This window comes from Xiphophorus hellerii, chromosome 6 (genome assembly GCF_003331165.1).
Source record: "Xiphophorus hellerii strain 12219 chromosome 6, Xiphophorus_hellerii-4.1, whole genome shotgun sequence".
In the NCBI taxonomy this organism is placed as follows: Eukaryota; Metazoa; Chordata; class Actinopteri; order Cyprinodontiformes; family Poeciliidae; genus Xiphophorus; species Xiphophorus hellerii.
In genome coordinates, this window is record NC_045677.1 from 8,970,916 (window position 1) to 8,992,170 (window position 21,255).

The 21,255-nt window shown below is 39.9% G+C and overlaps 4 protein-coding genes and 1 long non-coding RNA gene across 6 annotated transcripts; 3 read left to right on the forward strand and 2 right to left on the reverse strand.

Annotated features, from left to right (window-relative positions):
- Positions 1–38: 38 nt before the first annotated feature.
- nedd8l (NEDD8 ubiquitin like modifier, like) lies at positions 39–1,830 on the reverse strand. The gene is made up of 4 exons (XM_032565785.1): positions 1,665–1,830; positions 706–753; positions 527–609; positions 39–428 (listed from the first exon to the last, which is right to left on the reverse strand). The coding sequence occupies exons 1-4, from the start codon at positions 1,680–1,682 to the stop codon at positions 305–307; spliced, it is 273 nt and encodes a 90-aa protein (XP_032421676.1). The 5' UTR covers positions 1,683–1,830; the 3' UTR covers positions 39–304.
- A 969-nt stretch (positions 1,831–2,799) lies between these two features.
- LOC116721669 (zona pellucida sperm-binding protein 3-like) lies at positions 2,800–5,387 on the forward strand. The gene is made up of 10 exons (XM_032565538.1): positions 2,800–2,903; positions 2,993–3,177; positions 3,264–3,367; positions 3,438–3,529; positions 3,608–3,788; positions 3,858–3,963; positions 4,041–4,120; positions 4,205–4,296; positions 4,379–4,488; positions 4,556–5,387. The coding sequence occupies exons 1-10, from the start codon at positions 2,837–2,839 to the stop codon at positions 4,562–4,564; spliced, it is 1,026 nt and encodes a 341-aa protein (XP_032421429.1). The 5' UTR covers positions 2,800–2,836; the 3' UTR covers positions 4,565–5,387.
- A 1,426-nt stretch (positions 5,388–6,813) lies between these two features.
- zp3f.1 (zona pellucida glycoprotein 3f, tandem duplicate 1) lies at positions 6,814–8,914 on the forward strand. The gene is made up of 9 exons (XM_032565539.1): positions 6,814–6,905; positions 6,990–7,156; positions 7,232–7,335; positions 7,403–7,491; positions 7,569–7,749; positions 7,831–7,936; positions 8,001–8,086; positions 8,161–8,252; positions 8,326–8,914. Exons 1-9 carry the CDS (start codon positions 6,839–6,841, stop codon positions 8,382–8,384), a joined length of 951 nt encoding a protein of 316 aa, XP_032421430.1. The 5' UTR covers positions 6,814–6,838; the 3' UTR covers positions 8,385–8,914.
- A 928-nt stretch (positions 8,915–9,842) lies between these two features.
- Positions 9,843–14,059, forward strand: LOC116721672 (uncharacterized). Its single transcript, XR_004339653.1, has 7 exons — positions 9,843–11,266; positions 11,357–11,431; positions 11,511–11,617; positions 11,719–11,973; positions 12,055–12,095; positions 12,190–12,214; positions 14,008–14,059. It is a non-coding gene; the product is annotated as an uncharacterized LOC116721672 (long non-coding RNA).
- homeza (homeobox and leucine zipper encoding a) lies at positions 13,231–21,202 on the reverse strand. Of its 2 annotated transcripts, XM_032565537.1 has the most exons (3): positions 19,268–21,202; positions 18,502–18,594; positions 13,231–18,136 (listed from the first exon to the last, which is right to left on the reverse strand). In XM_032565537.1, exon 3 carries the CDS (start codon positions 18,134–18,136, stop codon positions 16,160–16,162), a length of 1,977 nt encoding a protein of 658 aa, XP_032421428.1. In that variant the 5' UTR covers positions 18,502–18,594; positions 19,268–21,202; the 3' UTR covers positions 13,231–16,159. The 2 variants fall into 2 exon arrangements, with proteins under 2 accessions (XP_032421428.1, XP_032421427.1); XM_032565536.1 differs by lacking the exon at positions 18,502–18,594.
- Between the last annotated feature and the right edge of the window lie 53 nt (positions 21,203–21,255).

Here is a 21,255-nt window from a genome sequence, read left to right on the forward strand (position 1 = left end):
TTTTTTTTTTTTTTGCAACCAAAGGACGACACTAGAAGTCAACTTTCACCTTTATTCACAAGCAAAGATCACATAATCTTCAAACTGTGGTGCTTTAACTGTTCAAAGTCAAAGAAAACAATGTAGGTTAACACACAAAAAAAAATCCACATATGTATTAGAGCGTTCATATTTCTACTTTTTTGTGAAGGTTTAGTTAGTTGTTTTTAATTGCCGTTTCTTGGTAGCATTAGCCTAATTTAGCTCTAACACCGATTTGAACGCCGCGGTGTTGGCACTCGGCAGGTCTCAGGTCAGCAGCAACTCATGACGAGGGAGAGAGGCGTGTGCAGCTTCTGTGGGGTTCTGATCCTCCTCTTAACGCCAGCACAAGATGGAGCACCGAGCCGCCCTGGATCTTGTAGTCTGCAGCCGTCTTCTCATCGTTCCTGAAGACGGGAGGAAGAGGGGACGGGAAGGGTTGTGGCTTTAAAGGAGAACCCTTATGGAGGGATCACAAAAAGGACTACAAAGTGAGCTGGCTCACATCTGTTTCCCGCTGTAGATGAGCCTCTGCTGCTGTGGAGGGATCCCTTCCTTTTCCTCAACCCTTTCCTTGATTCGCTCCACCTTGACGTAGGACAAAACGAGAACACTCAGCGCTGATAGAAATCAGTTGAATAATGAGGTTGTTTTGTAAAACAGTAGTTTGTGTCAATGTGTCACCTTGTCTGTGGGCTCGATGTCAATCTCGATTTCCTTTCCAGTCAGGGTCTAAAAGTGGGAACGTTAACAGCATGGGTGAGATTCGACAGCTGTTCCCAACCATGAACACATTTATAACTATAACACTACTGTGATTTTAAAGCCTCAACAGAATTATTTTATTTTTTAATAGGTAGAACTTATCAGTATGTTGTTTTTTTCAAACATACACTTAAATGTTTTGACTGTATTATACATGTACATACCGTCACCTTTCGAAAAATAATGGCCTAAATTTTTTCAATTTTTTTTGTTTTGCCAAAAACATCTTTTGGAAAGAAAGTGGTGGTGATTTTATACTTTTGGTTTTTCCAAAAGTCACTTTTGGCAAAAAATACAATAAAATACGTAGCTCGTTATTTTTTAGGAAGGTGGTGATATGTTAGTATCACAGGATTACCAATAAACCTAAAACTTGAAGACTTAGATGCTTTTTAATCTTCAGAAACCCACTGACTGCTATATAAAGGTAACATTCATACCCTTCTTGAAAAGTCCTGTGGCGGTTTGTAAGGCTCGAAATTAACTGGAATTGATCCCTTTTTTTTTTTTATCTATGAAACTACAGAAACAATAAAAACGTGGGAGTTGTTTAGGACACGTCTTGTCAGTCAGCAACCAGAATAAATCTAGGGTTTTGAGATGGACACCCAAAAATACATAGTACGGCTCGTACAGGAACTCCCGAGTCAAAAGTTGTTTTCCTTCTGCTTTGACTCATGATTTTATTTTTTGAAACAACTTCCGAGAGCAGTAAGTTAAGCAGCCCAAACTATCTATTAACCTTACTATCAGATAATGTAACTGTCTTCTGAGCAGAATCACTGAATAATGGTTGATTATATCAGAGAAGAAATAATGAACCGGCGGACCAGTTAGCGAACAGCAATAAAGTTAAACCTCAACGAAACGTTTCTCACCTTAACTTTGATCAGCATGTTGAATAAACACTATTATTTTACTGAAAAGAAAATGGACGACTAACAGAACAAAACAACTGGCAAATTAACGCTTTACAACCAGCTCGTCAAGCTAACCAGACTTTACTTCCTGTGTAGCGGACCAACACCCTAACTATGTCGGCTTGCCACATAACACCAGCAGAAAGGTTCCGCCGTTAAAACTACAGATCAATAATGTTAGTAATAATAAAAATTTAATCTTGACGTACCTTATCTTTTTTTTTTATAAACTTTTGCAAAAATAAAAACAACACTAATTTATTTGTTAGCGACCATGTGTTAGATAAGCATCTCTTGTTATTTGTTATCGATAAAAATCGAACCATCTGAGAGTCTGAACAGTTTAGCAAATTAGTATCACAATTTTAGTAGACTATACACGAAATTACTCGGAAATTTGCGAGATTATGTTGTTAAAACAACATAATCTCATAAGAAAAATCTCTAAGAGAAACAAATTCTTGTTTTTATAGTGTCCATTACATATTTTTCTAATTACTATTTTATCTCTTTCTCTCTCTCTGCATGTATAAATGATGAATATATGTGTATATATATATATATCTGTCTATATATATAGACAGAAGTGTCTATATATAGACAGAAATATCAACATTTCTGTATATATATATATATATATATATATATATATATATATATATATATATATATATATATATATATATATATATATATTCATCATTCATACATACAGAGAGAGAGAGGAGAGAGGCATATATCTACTTTTGTAAAGCAATCCATGATTTAATTTCACTTCATTTGAAAATAACATGTTTGCTTGTGAATAGGTTTACTATATTAATAAATTTAAAGTTGTGTACATTTATTTTTGTTCATCATCTCTAAAAAAAAAAAAAAAAAAAAAGCACACTCTAAACAACACAACAGCAGACCTTTGTTTCTACTAAAAATGAAAAGTGATTTTTTTATTTTTTTTTTTTAATTAATTTAAATATGTATTTATTTCAACTTCCATTCTTCCTGGGGACAGTGAACACAACACTCTGATAAATCGCTGTCCCGCCTTCACACAGATGTTCTCCATTCATCTAATTAACCGAAAGGTGGATAAAATGCCTCAGTCTGGTTGTGTCTGAGACCCATTAGTCATGGTAACTCATTTCTATCTAGGTTTTGTGGTCTTGGCTGTCTTAGCAACAGCTGTTGCTGACCCAGGTATTTGTCTCATACATCTGTATGGATGTTTTGCAGCTGCTTTTTTCTTTTTTTGTGGTCATGAAATAATTCTGGACCTTTGTCCGCAGATATCAAAGTGGTCTGTGCTAAAGACTCTGTGCGAGTGACATGGAGGGTAGCCCCCCAGTTCGTCCCATACGCAGCTCGGTTCTTCCTTGGAAGCTGCATGCCGTCATCGTGGAAAGTTCTGCCCACCGGAGAGGGAGAAGCACATTTTAACTACAAATTCTATGACTGCAAGTTTACCAAGCGGGTAAGGTGTCTCCATGATGTTTTCAGTCGATTAATCGGCGTACAATGTTCGCCACTAACATTTATTTTTTATTTTTTTGTCTGCAGCTGAAGGGAAAACGCATAATTTATCAAAACGAGCTGAGCTTCAGGCCACAAGCAAAACCGAAGCCTGTCGTCTTTAAATATCCCGTCCAATGTGTCCAGAAACGGTAGGAATTCATTTTGTTACAGTATGATTAAAAGAGTAAGGGTATGATGCTGGATCTTCTCTTGTTTCAGACCTGAAGGAAGAATCCCCCACTTCCTAAATCCTGGCTCAGGTGTTTCTGAGGGACGCAGTAAGCTAGTCTTTCATGTGGCTCTCCTGAATGGTAAGTTCTCCTGCCAGGTAAAATTTTAGCTACATTCTGGGATGAATAACTTGTATTCTTCACCTCCACCCCTTAAAGAGCAATTAACAGGAGTCTCAAAGACGAATGTGATTCCCCTCGGCTCATTCATACCGATCTGGGCAGCTGTGGAGCAGAAGTCCCATCAGCCGCTGGTGCTCCTCATGGATGAGTGTGTCGCGGCCTCAACCCCACAGCTGGAACCTGGCAACCAACTTTATCCCATTGTTGGCAATCATGGGTAGGCGTCAAACTTCCAATATTTTGTCTTTTTGTCACCGGACTGGCTGACTTGAATTGGGACCACTAGGTGTCTGCTAGAAAGTAAAAGGGGAAGTTCACTGTTCCTTCCTCGGTACCATTCATCTGCCATAATTCTCTATCTCCAGTCATTCAAGTTTGGGATGGGAGAAGAGGTGAGTCCAGAGTTAAATTGCCTTTTTTTTTTTTTTTTTTCTCCCCCAATTTGTGGACTAACTGTTGCGATCCCCAGGTGTACATTCACTGCAATCTAATCGTGTGGGATGGGGATTATGATAAACGCAGGAAGGCTTGCCATGTGAAAGATGGGAGGTAACTATATGTACTGAACTTGTATGTTGCCAAATCTCTCTTGGTTTCTAAGGACAAGGTGCTTAAAACTGTTCTGCTCATCAGCTGGGAGCTGCTTGATGACCCTGCTCGGAGCTCTCTGTGCAACTGCTGTGATAACTCTTGTAGTCCTCGCACCAAAAGGGCAACAAGCTGGGGTAAGTGTTTTTATGTCCCTGCCCAATAGCCTTGCTGTATAGCTTGCCTCCTGATTTTTCTTTTCTTTTTTCTCCCTGTTAGAGCCTCACAGCATGCACTTCAATTCTGTGTTGGGACCCATCATCATAGTCGACCAGCCAGGCTCTATGACGAATGCCTCTCTGCCTGAGACTGATGCAGCTGGCTCACAGGTCAGAGGATGGGGGGAAGCTTTGCACCAATGCATGTCTCATTACAAATGTAATCGTCTGTTTGCAGGAAATTTAAGTTGAAGCTGAACTCCAAGGTGCAGCCTGTGGCACTAATTTACAAGATTCTGGACACCAGTTTTTTTTTTAAGAACCTGAAATTGCCTGACTTGATGCTGTTGTGAAATAAACCCTGCTCTAATTTAGACTCTCTTTTTTTATTTTTATTTTTGATCTTGGTTTATGAGTGAACATGTGCAATAAACTTCACTAGATTATCTTAAAGGTAAATCTTTCAACTGCTATATGAAAACTAAGTATTTCTCCATCAGTGAAACACTTATTCATGGATTGAAATCCAGAACTTATTTTTATTTTTTCCTTGACAATTTGTATTGGCCAACATTAGTTTATGGTCAAACCCTAACTTGAAATGGCAATGTCCTACAAGGCTGGAGTGAGCCTAAAGTGCCACAGCATAGATAAAAGCTTGGCTTTCATTTGGAAATCAAGGTTCGCAAGTGACACTGAATTTTATTTTATTTTTTTCTCCAAGGCTCCCATGTCCTTGGTGTTTATAAGGAAATGTTATGGGACTTTCATTTTCAGCAGGACTTTCCATACTTGCAGTACCAAAAGCTCAAAAGAAATTATTTGGCCAGCAACTTGAACTCTATACTTGGCGTATTAAAGATGAGACATCAAAACTAAACATGACTAGAAGGCCACTATCAAAATAATCTGGACTTCATTATACTTCAGCAAAACCCACAGGTTTGTCACCTCCATGCTATGCTGTGAACTGACATTGTTTAAAATGTCCTTTTTTCTTATGTAATTTTTTTTCTGCAAGTCATGTTACAAGAAATAGTCCTGCAATAAATTTCACTTTCTGAAATGAGTAACAAATTTGATTTCAGAATCAGTCTTTTATGTAACCTGTTACAGTTCTAAGAGCTTAAAATTACTTCTGTATTGACTAAAGGTGTTTATGCAATACAGGGGGGGAAAAAAAGCCTGTGACCAGTCTTTAGAGCAACGCATTAAAGAAAAAGCAACTTAAAAACAACCAGTAAAACTGCTTTTGACCCTCTAGTCCCTGGAATGGACAGTGTTTTCTAAACTATTTAAATAGAAATCTGTTTTAAGTGCTACTTTGAGTAATCTGGCATAAATATTTAACTTTTTTGTTTTCCCTAAGAAAAATATTAGATGTGGGTTGCCATTTTGAAGTTTTATCGTTTACCTTAAAGTTATTTGACAAAGATGATTTCAGTGTCTATCTTTAGGGATTAATGTATTGAATACAGAATGGATATTTAGTCAATTTATCACAGGGAATTCACACACAGATGCCTAACGGCTACTTAGATCAATTAACCCGGCCGTATTTTTGGACTTCGAAGGAAGCCCAAGGACTCAAGGAGAACCTATGCGTACATGGGAAGAACATACAAACTGTATGTGGAGAAGCTCTGGCCCAGATTCATACTAAGGATCTTCTTACTGTGAGGAGACAGTAGTTAACTAGTAGAATCCCAAGTAGTCAAACTGATACTTGGATTTCTAGACCACACATTTCCTAGTCATGCTTTTAATGCATATGTGTTTCATAAATTAACACAGATGTTTACATTGTCTCATAACATAAATTTAAAAAAGCTAAATGGAACAAGAAAAAGGTAAATGGAATAGGAAGTTGGTTGATTATCATAGAAACTAGAAAATTTAGACATTTTAGAAGTTAGAGTACATTATTTGCCCTTGATGGTTTTGGAACCCTTAACCCACAGGTGTCAAACTCCAGTCCTCGAGGGCCGCTTTCCTGCAGTTTTTAGATGTGCCACAGGTACAAGACACTGGAATGAAATGACTTAACTACCTCCTCCTTGTGTAGATCAGTTCTCCAGAACCTTAATGACCTAATTATTCTATTCAGGTGTGGTTCAGCAGAGGCACATCTAAAAGTTGCAGGACTGCGGCCCTCGAGGACTGGAGTTTGACACCCCTGCCTTAACCTATGGTAAAGTAAAATCCAAAGTCGTCATAAACCTCTGTAGAATGACAACAGTAACAACAATGTACTTCTGTGAAGGTGATAATATCATAAATGAATTTTCAACACCACGTAAGCCATATGCATGCTTTTATTCTCCTTCCTTCTCTTTGTCATAAAATGAAACATTTGATTATTTGGATCTTTTGGGAGATTTGAATTAGAGCCTTGCTGCAATTACACCAATGGTCTATGCCTGACTGCTGCTAACAGCCACCAGGTGAAAGTAATTTCCTTGATTGAACTGCAACAGTCAGTGAGAATAAAAGCACAACTGGGACAACTCACTATTCAGTCATGATGGCTTTCTTTTGGTATCATGAGCTCCTTCTCTGGTTGGTGGCTGTTGGGTTGGCTGCTGCAGGTAATGGTGCCAACATATAGGTATTTCTTTTTCCACAAACAATCTTTTTAGCCTTTTTGCAGACTAGTCCTTTATCCTCTCCAGATTTGAAACTAGACTGTGGGCCGGACTACGTGACCTTAGTTTGGTCAGACAGCAGATCCCAGGCTGATGTGTCGCTGTTTCGTCTTGGTAGCTGCTTCCCCACCACCTTTACACCACAGGAGGTGGTCTTCAATGTGGAACTTGACAACTGCAACTTCAGGAGGCTGGTGAGCAAGATATCCCTGGCCAAACGAAGCATGTCAAACTACTTCAAACTGCATCTTGACTTTCTTCTTTAACAGGTCTCGGGCAATGAACTGAACTACACAAATGACCTGTTCTACATGTCATCTCGTGACTCTTATGTCCTTCCTTTTACTCTTCCAGTGGTCTGTTCATATCAAAGGTAAGTGTTGGGTGACTAGATTTGAAACTCTTAACTGTACTTGAAGACTGAACTAACTTGTCTTCAGGCCCAAAGACTGGTACCCAATACTCTATGATCCGGTGTCCTCTACATATGGAGTCGAAGACTTGGTATTCTATATTGAACTCATGAATGGTAGGTTCTAACACTCTAATGACTGATGGTGACCATCCACAAGTCAAACTGAAAGCTGTTTTGGTGGAACTTTTCAGTTGACTTTTCGGGCCCTGCTGAAACGTCTACCTTTCCCCTGGGTTCCATGATCCCCATCATGGCTAGTGTGGAGGCAGTAGCCCATCAACCCTTGCTGCTTCTGCTTGAAGAATGTGTTGCCGCAACCACATCAGACCTCGAGATTGCTGTTGAAACTTACACCATAATCACCAATAAGGGGTACTTCAATTAACCTTGTGTATGAACGGATTTTTATATTTCCCCTTGTTTGTGACTCCTAATGACTCTTCTAACTTGCAGGTGTCTTGTAGACAGTAAAATCAGCCGCTCAAAATTCGAACAAAGACAGAAGGCCTCAGAACTCCGGCTATCGCTTCAGGCATTTAGGTTTGGGCTTGGACAAGAGGTAACTTGTTTCTTTATGTGGCTGGCTTGTTGGTTGTGAATGGAGTCTGATGGGTGTCTCTTAGGTATACATCCACTGCACCATGTTTGCTTGGGATCCCAATGGTCTTGGCAGCACCAAGAAGGCCTGTCATTATGTGAAGGATCACGGGTAAAGATAAAGGCGTCACCTTGCTATTGAGTTATCCTGACGCTCGAGCTGAATGGTGTGCCTTTTGTTTTCAGTTGGGAGTTGCTGGATAACCCTGTGTATAGTAGCATATGTGACTGCTGTGACTCTTCCTGCAAGACCAGAAGAGCAAGAAGCCCAGGAGCAGGTATGAATCTTGGTTTAAAAACAAAACATTTTTTTTTTTTGTGTGTATGTACTAATTCAATTCTATTCTTTAGGCAATGGTTTGTTCCAGAAGGCAGTGATTGGCCCACTTACCATTCCTGACTGGGCTTAACATGTGATGCTCTGGCTGGAACTTCTGGAGAGTCCTTGAAGAATGTGGAATCTATAAATACTTAAATGAGGAAAAGTCTCTTTATATTAACTTAAAGTTTGGATTAAAGCCTGACACCAAAACTAGGAAGGATACAATAGCCAAGTTGACTATAAGTATCTTGTTTGTGTGGTTTTTTTTTTTAGGATGGGGGAGGGGTCAAATGGCTTTTATGCAGAAGGTTTACGCTCATGTTTTCCATAAGCATAACTAGACAAACCTTGACCTGAGAGCTCATGGAAAGCCTGAGAAAACTTTAAGCCCAATATGTTGGAAAAGGATTTACACATAAGAATCCAATATTCTAAGATGTGTGGTAACTATACATTGATGCAATAAATTGAGCATTTTCACTTTAAGCTGAATGCACACCATATCTTGGACATTTAGCCCATGTTCCAGCTTATTGGCAAAGGATGCACATGTAAACAGGAGCTGTATACACACCAGATTTCATGCTTGTCCATTAAAAATCTTTGGATGGAAAAATGTACATTAATATGAACAGGTTAAGGACAAATCTTAATTTATCCTCGAATCCTGTAAATTAGGAATTTGGTGCCTTAGGTCTCCAGCAGGTCCAAACTCAAATTGTGGCACTTCCGGCGGCAGATTTTTATACGCCACAAAAGCCACGGCATTTGCCACAGAATCAGTCGGATGACGCAAAAGATGAAACTCATTTGTTCTAAATTAACTTATTCAATCTGCCACAAAAAAGAGAAACCGCCTTTACTGAACCGTAGCAGCTGACGGCACCGGAAGTTCCCCGATTTGCGCTCGCTCCCTCTACGTCACTGGACTGGATTCTTAAAATTGAATTTCGGGAAGCTTAATATACGGACGCAGGTTTTTCCTGGACAAAAGGTAAGATGGACGGACTTTATTTTAACGAGCTGCTGTTTAGGAGCTCACAATTCAGCTTCCACCGCTAATAAGCTGCCAGATATTTAAGCTAGCTAGCTTGCTAGCTGTACGTCCTCAGGATCAGGAACCTTATGGCAACGTTGGAAACATAACTGATCTGAACTTGATTTTGATCCAGTAACAGTTTGTATAAATGACTCAGCCTTAACTGCTGCTTGTTTTTCAAAAAGTTTAATGTAGGATAGCCAGGGCCGGATGTAGGAGGCCGTGGACCGCTGGGCTGCAGCCAGATTTGGTTTCCACCCCACAGAAGCTCCGTTTTGTAATCCCGGTAAATTGCAATAAGACTTTTCATGTAAACACACAGATCATAAGTTCTAGGCTTTGTTAAGTTAGTTTTTCCCAAGCAATCTGCTCTTTCAAAAAGTTTGTCATTTATAAAGAGAATCATTTCTGCAAATACATTCACAAGAAAAATATATTTCCGTTTGTCACACAAATGACTTGTGCATAGGAGTCAGTAGCTCCTGTTATGTCATTGTAATGTTGTCATCCTTTTTAAACAGCTACATACTGATTGTGATCAGAAAAAATCTACAAATTTAAAAATGTCTCAAGTTTTCTTTGTAAACATATAAAGTACTATGGTGTTTGATTAAAAAATAATTTGGGACTCTCAAGACTCATTTCTGGAGTTTGGGGGTGATTCATTTTTTTATAAAAAGAAAAGTCATCTTAGAAGGTATTATTAAACCCTTAGGATTTTACAGATTTTAAAATGTTTTTTTAAATCGATTTTAATTAGTTGGGATGTTTTGCTTCAGAGACTTGTTTGGTTAGATTTTGTGGCCTAGAAAAATAAAATGTGTGTATAACAGTTGCTTGAAGCTGGTTCACTTATTTAGGAAATATTTCAGCATGGCGACAACCTGATAACCTTTATTTCAAACCAGTAAAATGGGTGGAATAAAAAAATTAATAAGAAAACAAGAACAAAAAACCCTTTGATAATCAAACATAAAATACCCCAAAACTTTCATATCTGGTAGGAAGAAGCCTAAGCTTATTAAATCCTACCCCCAATTGTCCACGATTGAAAATGTTACAGAAGCCTATATTCCAATTTTTGTTGCTACCTGCTTATTGGAACAGGATTTTCATTATTTAATCAACATTTTTAGGTCTTTTTTTGGGATAAAATGTTGAATCTCTTGACAACACATAGACACAGTAGATTTAACTGATAAAGAGTTTAATGTGGGACTCTTGGACGGCACACTATTATTACCCCTTGAAGCTTTACACATTTTGCCACTACAACCAAAATCTTTAATATATTTTCTCTGGATCTTATGTGAAATACCCATGCAAAGTAGTGCTTAATAATACACCCTCCATCCAGGCTGACTGAGCTTGAACTAAGAATGGTGGAAGAAGGGTTGTGTCTGTAGATGTGTGAAGCTCGTAGAGACCTTCTAAGACAGTTTTGCAATTCTGGTTGCAGAAAAATGTAGTTCAACAAAACACAACACTTTTAAATAAAGCAGAGAAAGTCATCTACAACCTTCTCTTTACTTATTGTTATGCACTATGTCGTGTTAATCTGTTCCACTAAACCCAATAGAATTACATCGAAGTTTGTGGTTTCAAAGTCACAAAATGCGAACAAGTTTCGCCTGGCGACAGTATCTGTTCTTGATTTAGGAGACGGTAGAAGTCCAAAGATGGACTGGTTCCACTGCAACCAGTGCTTCAAGAAAAGCGGGTCGAAGTTCGCTGTGTCGAGCTGTGGCCACATCTCCTGCGAAGCTTGCGTTAAATCAAGTGAGGATTTTGCTAATTGAGGTCGCTTTCGTCCAACACAGCTTTCAACGGATTGACTTCATTGTTTTTGATGTCTGCTGTGTTTGTTAAATCCATCAGAGCAGTGCAGTACATGTGGGGTGGCCTGCAGTTATCTGCCCATCACCGATCAGGTTGGTGAGTTTGACATAGGTTCATTGCAGGTTATGATTGGGCATCAACTCAACTCACAATGGAAGATTTTTCTTTTTTTTTCATTTCAGATGAAGCCACAGGAAAAGGTGTTTTTCATGGACCCTGGAAAGCTCATCCAGGCGAGGATGGAAAACATAGCGCAGGTCTGTCCTATTTGTGCATCCTGTCTGACGTCATGGAGACGCTTTCATCGGTCACTGAGGGAGTTTTCACACTCCACAGATTGCCATTTTCCAGCAGAAGCAGAAGGAGAGAGTCACGGTTCACTTTAAGAACAAATCCAGTGAACTGGAGAGGCGTCTGGAAGAGGTTTCTGAGCAGGGTTACAGGTGATTCTCACGTTGCTACATAGCGACTGTGCAAAATCAAATCAAATAAAGTAAAAGTTGAGACTGTGACTCTTATTTCCTGCTGCTGCTCTTATCACAAGACAACTGTCAGAGCTGAGAAGAGAGAACGGTGAGCTGAAGAAGCAGCTGTCGGAGCTGAGAAGAGAGAACGGAGAGATGAAGAAGCAGCTGTTGGAGCTGCAAAGAGAAACTGCCGAACTGAAAAAGCCACTCTCTCAAAGGAGGGCAAGTGTTAAAAAAAAATTTGTCCTTTCCCCATGTTGAATTTTTAAACACGCTTCACTTTTTTCTTCTTTTGTGCCGCAGGTTTCTCCCGGACAGTTCCAAACTACTGGGTAAGCATCTCTTTGCGTTCATGATCGCAAACTGTGAGTTGTTAGAAGTCAAATCACTCTGTGACGCTTTCCGAACCGCAGCGCTCAGAGGGTTTCGCTCCCAGTTGGCGTTACCTCACCAGGTAAACCCAGTGACTGAAGCTCAGAACCTGTTTAGGGTTGGTGTCAGTTTCGGAGCTTTAACGATTAAAATGGCGTGATGTCTGTTTTTAACAGTTACTCCTCGATCAAGAACAGCGAGGTAGGTTTTCTTTTTTAAATCTCATAATTGCTTATTGTACAGATGCATCTATAAAAATTAGAATATGATGAAAAATGCCAATATGTTTCATCTCTGATATCAGAAAGTGGAAATCGTGTTTTCTATAGATTTTATTACGCAGAATTAGGGCGGGACAATATGAATGAAAATTGTATCGTGATGTAAGAGTTTTATATCAGTGATTATGGATAAATATTGATTAGCTTTCTTGTTTTAAATATCCAGAACACTACCAAACTGGTGACATGACCACTCCTGTTTTATCCACAATTCCCTCTTGAGTTGTACTTTTTTTTTCTCTTTTCCCTCCCTGCTGTTTTTTATTTTTATGCAATTATGAGACACGGTGGGAAAACCTTAAACCGCTGCTATACAAGTTACTCAACAGGTTGTTGCTAGGTAACCAAAATAACCAAAATAATAAAAACGTAAATGTACAAAAATATAGTGAAGCCTTTAATTCTTGTAATTTTGATGATTATGGCTCAAATATTATGAAAACCTGAAATTCAGTGTCTCCGAAAATTTGAAGTATTGTGAAAAATCTAATATCAGAAACTCATGGTGTTACACCCGAATCAACTAATTAACGCAAAACATCTGCAAAGGTTTCCTGAGCTTTTCAATTCTCTCAATCTGTGTGACAAGAGAACTGCATTCCAACATATTCTTAGAAGGTTGAGTGGAAGGAGAAAGTGTGGTAGGAAAAGGGGCACCACCAACATGGAGAACCGACGCCGTGGGAGGATTTATCAGGAAAAATCCATTCAAGAATTTGGGGAGGAAGTGGACTACAGCTGGAGTCAGAACATCAAGAGCCGCTATGCATTTATGAATCCTACAAAAGGGCTGCAAGCATCTTACGTAGGCCAAGGAGAAAAAGAGTCTGTGTTTTATATTTCTTATTCAATACAAAAGAAATTTGGGAATCGATCAAGATGAAGACTTACAAAAAGATATCCACTGACATAAAAATACACAACATTGCACTGATGGAAAGACAGCAGAAAGTTTTAATTGAAAAGGAGACCCAACTAAGTATTAATTGCAAACATACTTTTCACAAGCCTGACATTTCACAATGTAATATAATTTTCTAAGAAACGGAATTTTTTGAGTTTTCGTCATACGTAAGAGAGGCATGAAAATGACGATTTGAAATATTTCATTCTATGTGTGATAAAGACATACAACAGTTTTACTTTCTGAAATGACAAAAAAATTATTGAACTATTTTACATATTACTAAAAAAAATTTTGAGATGTACCTTTTCCCTCAGTTTTATACAAACTCTTCGCAATAAATTAGACTGCCATTTATTTTAGTAATTCAATCCATTCCCTTTGGGGTTATTAAAGTATTTTTGAATTTAATTTCAATAGTTACTAGTTAATTTTGATGATTATAGTTTGCTGAAAGTCAATACTATGTAAAGGGCCAATGGAGGCTATTTTACATAGGGATATTATGTTGTGGCCTTCACCATCACGTGGTTTAGCAATCATCAGTCTGTCCACTTTCTTTTAGGAAATCTATTTTTACAAGCCTCCGCAATATTCAAATTGTCTGGAAATTTGATTTTTGGAGTTTTCATTAGCTGCAAGTCGTAATCATTTGCAAAAAAAAACCCAATTGGAATTTGTCACTGTGTGTCACGTATGTTATGATTTTCCTGTTTTTATTTAATGCAACGAAATTAAATAACTTTTCAATGATGTTCGGATTTCCTGACATGCAGTTGTAAAACACTTTAAAATGCATCTTGCCTCAGTCATGTCGGCTCCGGAGAGTCTCAGAGGTGGACCAGGGATAGAGGCATTTCTCTCACTGTAAGTGTGGATTTATTCCCAAGTTCACAAACACTTGAACATTTTTCATCTTTGTTGCATAAAATATAAAAAGGGTTCGATTCTACTTCCTCTTAATCAGACTCCTGGATCCATTGCTTCCATCTCCAGCCACAGCTCTCTTCACGAATTCAGTGAGTGTGACTGAAAATCTAATTTGTCGGCGACTCAATTCAACGTCGATCATACAAACGTCGATTTGAAACGGAGTTATACAATTTGTCCATCTTTTCCCGTTAAGGAACGTCACCATCTTTTGGCACTCCTACAAGGTAACGACTTCCAGGGATCTTTTGGCCTTGCAGCCTCATGTCACAAGTGATGATGGGTAAGAATTTCTCCGCCGTAGAAATGAGTCAGTTCATTTGTGTCCTTCCCAGAACCCAGACTCCTGGTTTCCAGTTCCCATTTATGAATGGAATCTCACTTCACTCACCCAGACAGTGAATAACTCACCGCTCTTGCTGGGAATGCCTTTGATGTGCATGACACCCACTAGTTGATTTATTTACGTGAGCCTGAACAACATTAGCATTTTACAACCTTAAGTCTTTGCAAAGGAAGGGGTATTCCCCAATGTTGAAACACCTTGCCGTATTGTTCACCTGGATTAAAACCTCTATGTAAACTTTGGCTTGATTTTTAACAGTCTACTTTCCTTGAAATGCACGTTGTAACTAATTATTAGTAAAAGTCGTTTTTATAGGACAATTTCAGAACAAAATTTACACAGCAAGAAGTCGTCACAGGTGTCTGTATTCATAACACACACAAACAAATCTTTGTACACTTGATTATAATGGCAAAAACACTTAGCTATTTTCCAGTGACACAATTGTGCAAATGAGATTTTCTCTTTTTAAAACAGGAAAAAAAAAATACAATAAAATAAACTTGAAGACTTTACATGTACAGATTTACATCAACAGCATGACAGTTGCGTTACCTTTTCATGAGCAACAGGAGGAAAAACTTTAGTCATACACGCCACTTTGTCGAGTTTCTGGCCGTTTGACCTTTGGACGAAGTTTGCAAAGAGCTGAACTCCATTTAAAGCCGACATCAATTTCTAAAGTCAACAAGAAGTACTTAAATATTGTGAACGTATGACCCCGATTATATTGTTCTGTCACTCTGTGTGAAATGTTACCAGTCTTTGGATTTTGGTTCATTTTCGCTTCTACTTCAAAACCCACCTTCTGCCCACATTTTAAACTATAAAATTACACCCTATGCCTATGAAATGCTAACTAACTCATCGTCTAGTAATGTAGCAAGTCTGCCATCTATGCAACGGATGTAATTCCTGCAACCCGGTTCAACCTTTACTGTTCGAAACATGCTGCAGAATGCAAATGACAAGGCATTCAAATGGTAAGTAAAACACCTCCACAGAGTGAGGAGCAATTTAGGAAATGTTTCGGAAATGCATTACACATATGAGATGTACCGTGCTGTTGTTTTAAAACAAGTTCTACAGCAAGGAGTAAAAATAATGACACTAATCAGGAGTATAGATTGTGAAATACTAGTATATTATTAGCATCGGGGCAGCAGGTTGGAAAACCAAAGTGCAAGATGTTATATTATAAGGAGCAAGTCCAGTGTGCTTTTCATGAATACAATATAATGGCTAGAAAGGAATGATCAGTCAATAGTTTGTCAGTGTAGCCGTTTTTTTTCTGGCTCTACAGCTAGTTACCTGATTATGTTATACTGCTACAAATAGAATACATTAGAAAAAAAAACAACTGTAGTGATATCTAAACGAAAAGGAGGTCAAAAATATAGCAACCCAGTGTAGAGGTTACTGTTCTATTTACAGCAACTGAGCCAGTAGAAATATAATTCAGATCTAAATATATTAGAATAAACAGGAAATGCAGCATATCTATATAAAAAAAATACACAAACCACACTTTGGGCTTGTTTAGGGAAGACTGGATTTTACAAACCTGCCTTAATTAAAGCAACATGAACCACAGCAATAATCACATCTGTTGTGTTAAAGGTGTGTGGGTGTGTGTGAGGGGGTGGGCAGATGAGTTTTTTTTTTTTTTTTTTAAGAAAAAGGTCCTAAGCCACAACAATTTCTTCATCAGTTTCCCCAACTTCTTGAGCCGCAAACCAGTCTCGCACTTGCTGGTAGCTCATTCTTGATTTCTTGCATAGTAGGTCAAGGTCTTTTTCATTTAGTGTGCCTGTCGTAAGGTAATAAGATACCAGTGGCTGGATATCGGGAGAATCTGTACTTGCTCTGCTTAGTTTTCGTTTGCGCCCTCCCCCGCCACGAGTTGACGTTCCGGTGCCGTTCGACAGGCCGCTGCCGCTTTGCTGGGCAGCAAGTTCTGCCAAGAACTGCTCGCGGACGCCCTTCACCCAGCGCAACTGGCCATTTTTGACGGCGTAGCGAGTGTCGCCAAACCACTGAATAACATCCGCCCTGGGTAAACCTGTGAGTTTGACGAGTTCAGTGTATTCCTCACTTGTGGGCCACTGGCACTTCAAAAAGTGCTGCTTTAACACATCCAACTGCTCCTTGGTCTTTCGAGGACGTCCTGCAGGAGTGAGTGCAGGGGATGAGGACGTGGAGGCGCCTGACAAGCAAGTGGTTGTCTGTGAAGGACTGGCTTTAGTTGAATGCACCGACTTCTTTGATGCACGGATTCTGTGTGAATATGTTTTGGTGGGGGAGGCGGTAGGCGGTGGAGTGCGAGAGGGGGAAGAGCAAGGAGAAGACTTTAACTCTACAACTTCTGGCTCAATCTTGCAGGTCTTGGTCAACTGTAGCGGCTCTTCTTCAGTTTCTTGCTCCTCTTTGAAAGTATCTCCCGAAAGTTCTTCTATAACGTCATTTGCTTGTGGCTCTTGGAGCTTTTCCCCAAATGCTTCTAGACTGTTTGACAGAAAAGTCTGAAAGAAATGTGAATTTCTGATCCCGTTATTCCGGCTTCCCTCATGGCTTTTCACCCCGTTTACTTGACGAGATTTTTGGTTAGTAAGTGAAAGAGGCTGAGTTTGAGATTGTGGTTCATGTTTACTCCCAACAGAAGCCTGGTGAGAAAAGGTCTGGGCTGCTGCCAGGCTTCCACGACCCACTCTTAGCTGATAACGACTGTCGCTGAACCATTTGCGAATGTCATTGCGGCTCAGACCCGTTTCTTCCTGCAAACGCTTGAGCTCAGGCTCTGCAGGCCAGTTCTCTCTTAGGAAGCTTTTGCGCAGGGCAGCGAGTTGAGCTTTTGACTTTTTGTAGCGCCCGTGCCGGTACTGTTGCGAAGAGGACTCTGAGAGGTCAGGGGAGGCATCAGCTGTTGTGGTCGCTGGAGTGTCTGCTGGTGAGCGGTAGAAATATGAATCCTGAGGAGGTGGGAGACTGGACCTAAAACATGGAGGAGTAGATTTATGTGAATCTGGAGACTCACACTTTGCCAACTTTGTTTCAGGTACAAAACCAATGAGATCACTCTCCTCCTCATCGCTGTCCTTTTCCTCATCTAAGTTTTTGCTCTTGGTTTTTAAATTGGCTCCGTTTGTTTCAGCGGAGTCCTCACAAAGCTCAGGCACAGCCAACTTCCTCCTTGTCTCCTCTATCTCTTCAGAAGACCAGCTGATGCCATATTTAATCCTCTGCACCATGAACCACACCTTAACTTTGTCCAGTGGCAACACACAGACCCGAGCCAGTGTGCTAACCTCTTTGGACGATGGGTATGGAAACAAGTTAAAGGCATTGACAAGTTCTGGGATTGAGTCCAGTTCTCGGGTCTGATCGGACTGGGTCCATACCAGTTTGAGCCCCTCTGAGACCAGAGGCAGGCACACTACAGAGTTATGGTTGGTGGTGAAACTAGCCACGCCACTGGCACTGCTTTCTGCTGAGCTGGGGGAGTGCCGCAATTTCTTGGAAGAGCGTTTGGTCTCTGCCTTTTCTTCACGCTCTGGCTCCGTCATATCCACTTCAAAAGGCTCATCTAGGTCCACAAGTCGTCTGTCTCTGCCGTTACGTTCGGTATACGACGCCATGTCGGCTATCAAAATATGTTCCGCCATCTAGAAGGGAAAACAAACAATGATAAAAAAAATTTTTTTTTTGTTCACCTCTTCTTACAAACTGTCACTTCAAAGATAAGATCACAATGCAGAGAAGGACAATCTGTTCAAGAAAATAAACTTTCTGTTCTGATTTCATTCTCAAAGTTAATTAGTGGACAAATACACCCCTCTGCCTGTTCCCCTGCTTATTCCAAACTCTCTACGAAACTAGTCGTATACTGTGTCAAGGCGCACTCTCCCCTCCCCCCAAAGCGTGGTGAATGACTTTTGTTTTGCGTGAGCTGAGGGGGGATTGGTGCTAAAGGGGTGGGAGCACAGGGAATGAAAATCTACAAGGAATCCATCACTGTCTGCTTGCTCACCCTAGCTGGTCAGGCTTTTATTTCACTTCCAAGTTTCTCAGTCCTGAGAGATGAGAGAGGCCTCTTCACAGGAAAAGATATGGCAACAGAAACCTGCAGTAGGAGGAGGATTCGTCAGACTCATGTCTATGCTGAAACTAGTGCGATCCAAAAATGTAAATAAAAAAAAATAACTATGCATGTATATTTTCTAATCCAGCAACAGGTGTTATGCCATACTAGGGTGACTGTTAAGAAGAGCTATGTAAATAAAGGTTTAAATAGCATTTTAAGTCCTCGCACCACTTTTGATTCGGCAAACACATAAATCTGGTGGCTAAAAGTTGATCTGAACTACTTCTCTTAACTTTTAATTTTATTCCAGGGGTTATTTATTCGGAACAAATAAGAGTATTGCGTATTTAGTTAGGTAACGCCATGGCTGACCTTAAGTAGCTGGGAACTGGGCTGAAATGTTTTTGAGTGGGACAAACATTAGGTCACAAACCATCGTGTTAGTCATTGGTGACACAGTTAAATCCCAGAGGGCGAGAACATGGGCTCTCTCCTCAGTTTCGACACTTTCCCGCAACACGCGAAGATAGTTTATTCACGCTTTGTTTAATTGGGTTCGATAAAAAGCTGTGGAAGTTGACCACTATGCCAGCAACAATAGCGGTCCAGTCTGGCCCCCCCCTCTTTGTGGCGTACTAACTAAAACGCTTCACACTGCACAGGCGCACTTCGTCGTCAGACACGCTTCAGTGAAACATAAAAATAAACTTACCGAAATTGCCGAAATACCCCTTAATCCCCAGGGTCCGTTCTGGTGACACGTAAACCAGAAAAACTGAGCCTACTCCACACTACTAGGGTATATATGATCGAAGTTGGAGGCACCGAGGCGAGGAAACAATACCGTCCATCTATTTGGCTGACCCTTGTCTTATTTTTTACCAAGCACCTCGACGGATTACAGTCAGGATTCAAAGATACGACGCAACCAAGTTTGTCCCCAGCCGTAGGAGTTCAATCGCTGGTTAATTCTCGGTCAGGGACACAAATATCCAACTCGGGAGATTAAAAGGCTGAATGTGAGTCGCCGTTTGTTCCTCCCCCTCGGTCGGTCCGTTGCTGCTTTTGTTCTTTAACTGTGAAGTGTTTCCCCCTGTCCGGCCAAACCAACGCGAGGCGGAGCTGAGGACCAGGAAGCCCGGAAGGCCCACATGACTCTCCCCTCGCTGACGGCTGGGTGGGTGTGCCAGTCTGGGTGAGCAGGCCGTGGATTGGAGGGAGAACGGGCCAGTATAATGAATCCGCTCCGGAGATCCAATACCAACTACCCCGCTGCAACCTATGGTGGCATCAGAGAGACGGGATGACGCTGAGAATCATCTTTTAAACTGAACGGTTCTTTTTGAGCCAGTTTTGTACTGTATTGGGGAAGTCCTCTGGTGGTTGAATCAGTCTTGAACAGTCACAGACACAAGTATTTGCCATAGGACAAACACATATGAATGTATAAATACATATAAATGTAATACATATCAACATTTTTGTTACATGATTGAGATTAAAAAAAATATAAGACTGAGAAAACATTCGTGAACACTGCAGTCAGTTTACTTTAGATTATTTTATCTATTAAAGGGGAAAAAACAAACCTGATCCTATGTGAAGTTATACTCTCCCCAAATTGTTAAATCATGATTTCACTAAATTCCCACAACAGACCTATACTTCTTCTTTTTTTACAATTCATATAACACATTGTAACAGTTTCTTTTACTACAAAGAAAAACAGATTAAACACCTACACAGATATATTAAGAAATATCTGTCTACAGGGAGAAATGTTTTAACAGACAATAGCAATCAAACGTCACTTGAATGTTTGATTACCAAACAGTAATTAATTCAGTCTCCCATCCTGCATGTTATATCCAGTGATGTCAGTAACACGTTACTTAGTAACGGACCACTATTTTCAGTAACGAGTAATCTAACGCGTTGCTATTTCAAATCCAGTAGTCAGACTACAGTTACTTATCGAAACCACTTTGCGTTACTATTTTCTTTTGTAATTTAACTTTATTTCCTTTGTGCGTCTTGGGGAGCGATCGCCGTTTCTATGCGACAGTATCAGCAGCGACAGAATTGTAAACAATGGAGGGAGATGGGCATTTTGTTGCTGGAAAAACGGTAACTATTTTGAGTTTCGGTCGCCAAGTCCGATTATTATAAACGGCTTTGGGCTCGTTTTTTTTTAAAGTCGCTAGCAAATGTAATGAGTCGCTGGTTGCGGTTTTTGGGCTTGGAAATAAGCAAACATAAACCCCAGAATTTGTCTGACCGCCAATTAGTTTTAGTCAGACTCTCCCTGTCCATCGTTTCCCGGATGATCCATCCTGCTGTGTTTTTGTTAATGTCAGGTTAATATATTTGCTGTGAATGACGTCGAGCTTCGCGTTGCGCAACAACAAACTGCAAACATCGAGACTAATAAGAACATCGCAATAAACGTGAAAACAACCACGAACTCTAAAATCCTACTTAGAGTTTAGTGGAACACACACAAACACGCACAAATTACTAGGGTTTTTTTTTGTACTGTTGTAGCCATTAAACAGTCTCCCCTTCAGTTCAACCTTAAAAGTAGAAACACATTGTGGATGTTACCTTTATAAAATAACTTGCAATTAAGTTTTGGCAAAGCTTAATGTAATTTTCACAGGTGGCAGAGCGTTGTTGTTAGCAGCTGCTGAAAGTAACTAA